The 7,410-nt window shown below is 43.6% G+C and overlaps 1 protein-coding gene across 1 annotated transcript; it reads right to left on the reverse strand.

Annotated features, from left to right (window-relative positions):
* Positions 1 to 694: 694 nt before the first annotated feature.
* glmp (glycosylated lysosomal membrane protein) lies at positions 695 to 7,410 on the reverse strand. The gene is made up of 7 exons (XM_061930862.2): positions 7,029 to 7,410; positions 6,060 to 6,224; positions 4,168 to 4,266; positions 3,338 to 3,493; positions 2,176 to 2,394; positions 1,852 to 2,120; positions 695 to 1,706 (listed from the first exon to the last, which is right to left on the reverse strand). Exons 1-7 carry the CDS (start codon positions 7,095 to 7,097, stop codon positions 1,532 to 1,534), a joined length of 1,152 nt encoding a protein of 383 aa, XP_061786846.2. The 5' UTR covers positions 7,098 to 7,410; the 3' UTR covers positions 695 to 1,531.

Below are 7,410 nucleotides of genomic sequence, written 5' to 3' on the forward strand. Positions count from 1 at the left end.
AAAAGCTGCATGCAATAGTTCTGGAGGAGAAAAGAAGGGAAAAGGAGACAAACGCTCAACAGGGCACAGCAATGCAAGTGGAAAGACCAGATCTGTATCTTTACTAGACACACTTCTTGGCTCACATTCAGATGAACTCAGCAACAATGAGGAAGACAACAATGACAGTAATGATGCTGAAATGGTCAGAAACGAGTTAGTGTCTTATTTTGGAGGATCCTCCATTTCCAAGGATGAAAACCCATTAAAATGGTGGAAAGAACATCAGGCAAGGTTTCCAAGTCTGGCAATGCTGGCTCAGTCTTACCTCTCAGTTCCAGCCACATCGACCCCTTCTGAGCGCCTATTTTCAGCTGCTGGGAATATTGTCAAGAAGAAAAGAAGCAGCCTCATGCTAACCTTTCTTCATTACAACTGGTAGTCACTCACTGGAATGAGTACAATTGTACTGTGTTTATTTTGCACATTTTAAAAGCAATACTTCATGTTTACAGTCCTCCACAATATTTAGATTGGCACAAATGTTTACATTGTTACAGAATGTTTTGTGGTGTTGTTGTCAATGTTGACTGAGTGGCCATACTTTTTGTTTTGGAAATAAAAGCCATGCCTTTTGAAAAAAATGGCCTACATTTATTTTTCCATCTTCATTTTAAATAAATAAAAAAATCGGTGGGGGGGGGGGGGGATAATCTATAGATTAGTCGATTAATCGAAAAATAATAAAAAATAATCTATAGATTAATCGATAGAAAAATAATCCTTAGCTGCAGCCTTAGTCCTGTCTCTTCATCCACATCTCCTCCAGTCTCTCCAAAGGGACTCTGGTGTGGCCAGCAGCTGGTCTCCTGGCCAAAAGGTTCCCGGAAGGCAGATCCAGAAGTTGACAAAAAGCACGAGAGAAGTCACTAAAGTGCCAGTCCTTGTCACACAGTCCCAAAGTCAAGTCCTTGTCACACAGTCCCAAAGGGTCCCCAACCAAAAGGCAAAATAGCTTCTTCAAGTTGATGCTCATGAAAAGTTATAAAAACCGTTGACAGCACTGCAACGTCCCAGTGTCTTTGAATGCAGCATCAGCTTGTTAAATTGACACTTTGAAAACTTTATTCAGAAAAAAATGGCAACAAAATCAAAATGTTTCCAGCTTGAAATCTAATCAATATAAAATGTTTCCCATCGTCTTTAGAAGGTGAAGGAACTGCACTTGTTATTGATCTATTAACTAATGATCCACTAGTTATTGATCTATTAACTAATGATCCACTAGTTACTGATCTATTAACTAATGATCCACTAGTTACTGATCTATTAACTAATGATCCACTAGTTATTGATCTATTAATGAATGACCCACGAGTTAATGATCTATTAACTAATGATCCTTAGCTATTGATCCATTAACAAATGATCCACTTGTTATTGATCCATTAACTAACGATCCACAGGTTATTGATCCCTAACTATTGATTGTACATTTCTTCACCTGAGTCCATCTCTGTCCTGATTGGCTGATAAAGGGGGCGTGGTGAGGTCAGTTGATTGGCTGATAGCTGCTGACAGAGGAAGCAGATGGAGAACGCGTGCAGACATAAACTCCGCCCATCAACAGGATGAGGAGTGGCACGCCCAGCCCTGCGGCCATGATGGCGAGCAGCAGAGGGGAGAAGGTGTCTGCGGGGGGGAGGCCCACGCCCGCCAGCAGGGTCCTGCACGAGGACAGAGAAGAAGACTTAGACCACAACCACTCACCTGATCTTATACAGGTGTGTGTGTGTGTGTGTGTGTGTGTGTGTGTGTGTGTGTGTGTGTGTGTGTGTGTGTGTGTGTGTGTGTGATGTGTGTGTGACTGACCATGTGAGGAACCTGCTGCTGTTGTAGAAGGGTCCTCCCGCCAGGCCAAAGGTCACGTTGAGCCCGTAGGCGACCTCCTGAGAGAAGAAGGCTCTCACCAGCCTGGACGCCGCCGCCACCTCTTGGCCGTCGGTGGGGCGCGGGTCTGAGTGGCGACACGGCGTGGCGTCCTCCAGCGTGGGCGGGGAGCGGCGATACGCCACCGGCTTCCACAGGACGAAGCCCCGCCCCCGGGAGCCGTCCTCCGTCGCCGATGTCCACTGAGACACCTAAAGGTCAAAGGTCAGCAGCTGCCGGGCGGGGCAACAAAGGGCGAGCGCGCACCTGGAAGATGGAGGGCGTGAACTCGTCGTCGATGGAGCGACGCACCGCCACGCTGTCCAGGGGGTAGGCTCCGCCCACTGCCTGCAGCTCCAGGAAGAAGCGCGATCGCTCCGCCCTCGGATGCAGGCCGTCAAGCCACACCTCCATCTGGGAGGAGTCAGCTGTGTGAAGTAGGCGGGGCCAAGTCTCCGCACGCCCCTCCGACTCGAACGCACACAGCTGAGGGAAAAATGGCCCCTTACAAATCTCTGTGTGAGTGAGTGAGTGAGTGAGTGAGTGAGTGAGTGAGTGAGTGAGTGTGTGAGTGAGTGAGTGAGTGAGTGAGTGAGTGAGTGAGTGTGTGAGTGAGTGAGTGATTGAGTGTGTGAGTGAGTGAGTGTGTGAGTGAGTGAGTGAGTGAGTGAGTGAGTGAGTGAGTGAGTGAGTGAGTGTGTGAGTGAGTGAGTGATTGAGTGTGTGAGTGAGTGAGTGAGTGAGTGAGTGAGTGAGTGAGTGAGTGAGTGAGTGTGTGAGTGAGTGAGTGAGTGAGTGAGTGAGTGTGTGAGTGAGTGAGTGAGTGAGTGAGTGAGTGAGTGAGTGTGTGAGTGAGTGAGTGAGTGAGTGAGTGTGTGAGTGAGTGAGTGAGTGAGTGAGTGTGTGAGTGAGTGAGTGAGTGAGTGAGTGAGTGAGTGTGTGAGTGAGTGAGTGAGTGAGTGAGTGAGTGAGTGAGTGAGTGAGTGAGTGAGTGACTGACTGAGTGAGTGTGTGAGTGAGTGAGTGAGTGTGTGAGTGAGTGTGTGAGTGAGTGAGTGAGTGAGTGAGTGAGTGTGTGAGTGAGTGAGTGAGTGAGTGAGTGAGTGAGTGAGTGTGTGAGTGAGTGTGTGAGTGAGTGAGTGAGTGAGTGAGTGAGTGAGTGAGTGAGTGTATGAGTGAGTGAGTGAGTGAGTGAGTGAGTGAGTGAGTGTGTGTGTGAGTGAGTGAGTGAGTGAGTGAGTGAGTGAGTGAGTGAGTGAGTGTGAGTGAGTGAGTGTGTGAGTGAGTGAGTGAGTGTGTGTGTGAGTGAGTGAGTGTGTGAGTGAGTGAGTGAGTGAGTGAGTGTGTGAGTGTGTGAGTGAGTGAGTGTGTGAGTGAGTGAGTGAGTGAGTGAGTGAGTGAGTGAGTGAGTGAGTGAGTGAGTGAGTACCTTTAGACAGAGCAGTCCTAGCAGCAGAGGACCACACAAGAGCACGGAGGTCCCAGACAGTTTGACGTGAGACCAGCTGATGTTGTGGAGGTCATAGGGCGGGTAAAGGTCAGAGGTCACTTGTGCTGTGTTGTTCACGTCGTTGTATTCTAACAACTGACACACACACACACACACACACACACACACACACACACACACACTGGTCACATGTTGTATTCTAACAACTGACACACACACACACACACACAAGAGATAGGGTGAGAAGCTCTGTCATTCGGGGGGAGCTCAAAGTAAAGCCGCTGCTCCTCCACATGGAGAGGAGCCAGATGAGGTGGTTCGGGCATCTGGTCAGGATGCCACCTGAACGCCTCCCTAGGGAGGTGTTTAGGGCACGTCCCACCGGTAGGAGGCCACGAGGAAGACCCAGGACACGTTGGGAAGACTATGTCTCCCGGCTGGCCTGGGAACGCCTCGGGATCCCCCGGGAGGAGCTGGACCAAGTGGCTGGGGAGAGGGAAGTCTGGGCTTCCCTGCTTAGGCTGCTGCCCCCGCGACCCGACCTCGGATAAGCGGAAGAAGATGGATGGATGGATGGATGATTATGTAACATCATTTCATGATATAACATTCTTAACAACTGACAGTAGAATAAGGTTGAGGAGTCAGAGTAAAACCACCTGAAATGTACACTTTACGTGGAGTGTTGGAGTTGTCCTACTTTTTGTGTGGCCATAAACGCACCAGTGGCTACTTGCCATAGTGTGTGTGTGTGTTGGTGAGAGAGAGAGAGAGAGAGAGAGAGAGAGAGAGAGAGAGAGAGTACTGACTCTAGTGAAGACGATGGCCCTGCTGTACAAGATGTTGCTGCCAGGTTCCACCTTCACACTCCCACTACTGTTGGCACTCAGGAACACTGACCACTCCACCTGTGGAACATCACAGACATCTTATTATATAGCCACACACTTAGAGACTCTCGCATCTTATATAGCCACACACTTAGAGACTCTCTCATCTTATATAGCCACACACTTAGAGACTCTCGCATCTTATATAGCCACACACTTAGAGACTCTCTCATCTTATATAGCCACACACTTAGAGACTCTCTCATCTTATATAGCCACACACTTAGAGACTCTCTCATCTTATATAGCCACACACTTAGAGACTCTCTCATCTTACATAGCCACACACTTAGAGACTCTCTCATCTTATATAGCCATACACTTAGAGACTCTCTCATCTTATATAGCCACACACTTAGAGACTCTCTCATCTTACATAGCCATACACTTAGAGACTATCTCATTTTATATAGCCATACACTTAGAGACTCTCTCATCTTATATAGCCACACACTTAGAGACTCTCTCATCTTATATAGCCATACACTTAGAGACTCTCTCATCTTATATAGCCATACACTTAGAGACTCTCTCATCTTATATAGCCACACACTTAGAGACATTCTCATCTTACATAGCCATACACTTAGAGACTATCTCATTTTATATAGCCATACACTTAGAGACTCTCTCATCTTATATAGCCATACACTTAGAGACTCTCTCATCTTACATAGCCATACCCTTAGAGACTCTCTCATCTTATATAGCCACACACTTAGAGACTCTCTCATCTTATATAGCCATACACTTAGAGACTCTGTCATCTTATATAGCCATACAGGAGGAGACTCTGTCATCTTATATAGCCATACAGGAGGAGACTGTCATATTTCACATGGTTCAATAATATCACACTGATACAGAAGAAAACTTTGTGATATTGATTATGGTTAACTAATATTATACCCATACAGAAGAAAACATAGTGATATTGAATAATATCATGCCGATACAGAAGACATAGTGATATTGAATAATATCATGCCGATACAGAAGAAGACATAGTGATATTGAATAATAATAAGACATAGTGATATTGAATAATATCATACGATACAGTAGAAGACATAGTCATATAGAATAATATAATAGCGATACAGAAGAAGACACAGTGATATAGAGTGATATCATACCGATAGAGTAGAAGAAGACATAGTGATATAGAATGATTTTATACCGATAAGAGTAGAAGAAGACACAGTGATATCAGAGTGATAAAGTAGAGGAAGACACAGTGATATCATAGTGAAAAGAAGACAAGAGTGATATCATACCACTAGAGTAGAAGAAGACAGGTTGGTGTGCACCATCAGTAGAAGATGATAGAGTAGAAGAAGACAGAGTGATATCATAGTGATAGAGTAGAAGAAGACAGAGTGATATCATAGTGATAGAGTAGAAGAAGACAGAGTGATATCATAGTGAAAAGAAGACAAGAGTGATATCATACCACTAGAGTAGAAGAAGACAGGTTGGTGTGCACCATCAGTAGAAGATGATAGAGTAGAAGAAGACAGAGTGATATCATAGTGATAGAGTAGAAGAAGACAGAGTGATATCATAGTGATAGAGTAGAAGAAGACAGAGTGATATCATAATGATAGAGTAGAAGAAGACAGAGTGATATCATAGTGATAGAGTAGAAGAAGACAGAGTGATATCATAATGATAGAGTAGAAGAAGACAGAGTGATATCATAGTGATAGAGTAGAAGATGATAGAGTAGACAGGTTAGTGTGCACCATCAGCAGTGTTGGCGCCCCCTGGCTGCAGAAGTGATATCATAGTGATAGAGAGTGATATCATACCGATAGAGTAGAAGTAGACAGGTTGGTGTGCACCATCAGCAGTGTTGGCGCCCCCTGGCTGCAGAAGAGGAAGTGAAGTGTGTCGTTGTCTCCCTGAGCTCTCACGTGCACCACATCTCCACCAGGGGGCGGAGCCAGCGCACCTGGATTCAACTGGACTGACACCTGCACAAACCAATCATCAATCATATACAGTTGTATTATTTAACTACTTTACTAATACACTTGTATTAGTTAATTACTTTAGTAATCAACTTGTATTAGTTCATTACTTTACTAATCAACTTGTATTAGTTAATTACTTTACTAATCAACTTGTATTATTTAAGTACTTTACTAATCAACTTGTATTATTTAATTATTTTACTAATAAACTTTAAATTGCTTTAGTAATAAACTTGCATTATTTAATTATTTTAGTAATACAATTGTATTAAGTGCTTTACTAATAAACTTTAAATTGCTTTAGTAATCAACTTGTATTATTTAATTACTTGAGCTAAGATAGGCTCCAGCGACCCCGAAAGGGACAAGCGGTAGAAAATGGATGGATTTAGTAATCAACTTGTATTATTAAATGATTTGAGTAATAAACTTGAAATGACTTTGGTAATGACATCATTCTGTTAGTCCAGTGACGTAATGAATCAAGTAGTAATAGTAAAGTAGTAATGAATCAAGTAGTAATAGTAAAGTAGTAATGAATCAAGTAGTAATAATAAAGTAGTAATGAATCAAGTAGTAATGAATCAAGTAGTAATAATAAAGTAGTAATAATAAAGTAGTAATGAATCAAGTAGTAATATTAAAGTAGTAATAATAAAGTAGTAATGAATCAAGTAGTAATAGTAAAGTAGTAATAATAAAGTAGTAATAATAAAGTAGTAATGAATCAAGTAGTAATAGTAAAGTAGTAATAATAAAGTAGTAATAGTAAAGTAATAATAATCAAGTAGTAATAAAACTGACCTTCCTGCTCCACGTGATCGAAGGAAGAAAAAAGATCAGAGCTCCGCACAAGCTCAGCACGGCCGCCATCTTTGTTGTGAAGCCAGGTCACATGACGGCAGGTCACATGACGGCAGGTCACATGACCGCCTCTTGTCAGCTGACGAGTGATGGGTCGTTCGCGAACGACTCGGCTCTTTAAAGTGAACGAGCTGCCACCATTTTAAAGAAACTTCCCTAATGTGATTGTGAGGAAACACACGCCATCTTCAGTGTGAAGGCAGACTTCCTCGTGACAAGAAGCTCATCTTTAGTGCGAAGGCAGACTTCCTAGTGACAAGAAGCTCATCTTTAGTGCGAAGGCAGACTTCCTAGTGACAAGAAGCTCAGCAGAAAGGACAGA

The sequence above is a fragment of the Nerophis lumbriciformis genome, linkage group LG37 (assembly GCF_033978685.3).
Source record: "Nerophis lumbriciformis linkage group LG37, RoL_Nlum_v2.1, whole genome shotgun sequence".
Taxonomy (NCBI): domain Eukaryota; kingdom Metazoa; phylum Chordata; class Actinopteri; order Syngnathiformes; family Syngnathidae; genus Nerophis; species Nerophis lumbriciformis.

Coding starts and splice junctions, on each gene's coding strand:
- glmp (XM_061930862.2), bottom strand. CDS start 7,097: ATGGCGGCCGTGCTGAGCTTGTGCGGAGCTCTGATCTTTTTTCTTCCT. Junction 3,494..4,167: donor GGGCCATCGTCTTCACTAGA/GTCAGTACTCTC, acceptor TGTGTGTGTCAG/TTGTTAGAATACAACGACGT. Junction 2,395..3,337: donor TAGGACTGCTCTGTCTAAAG/GTACTCACTCAC, acceptor TTTTTCCCTCAG/CTGTGTGCGTTCGAGTCGGA.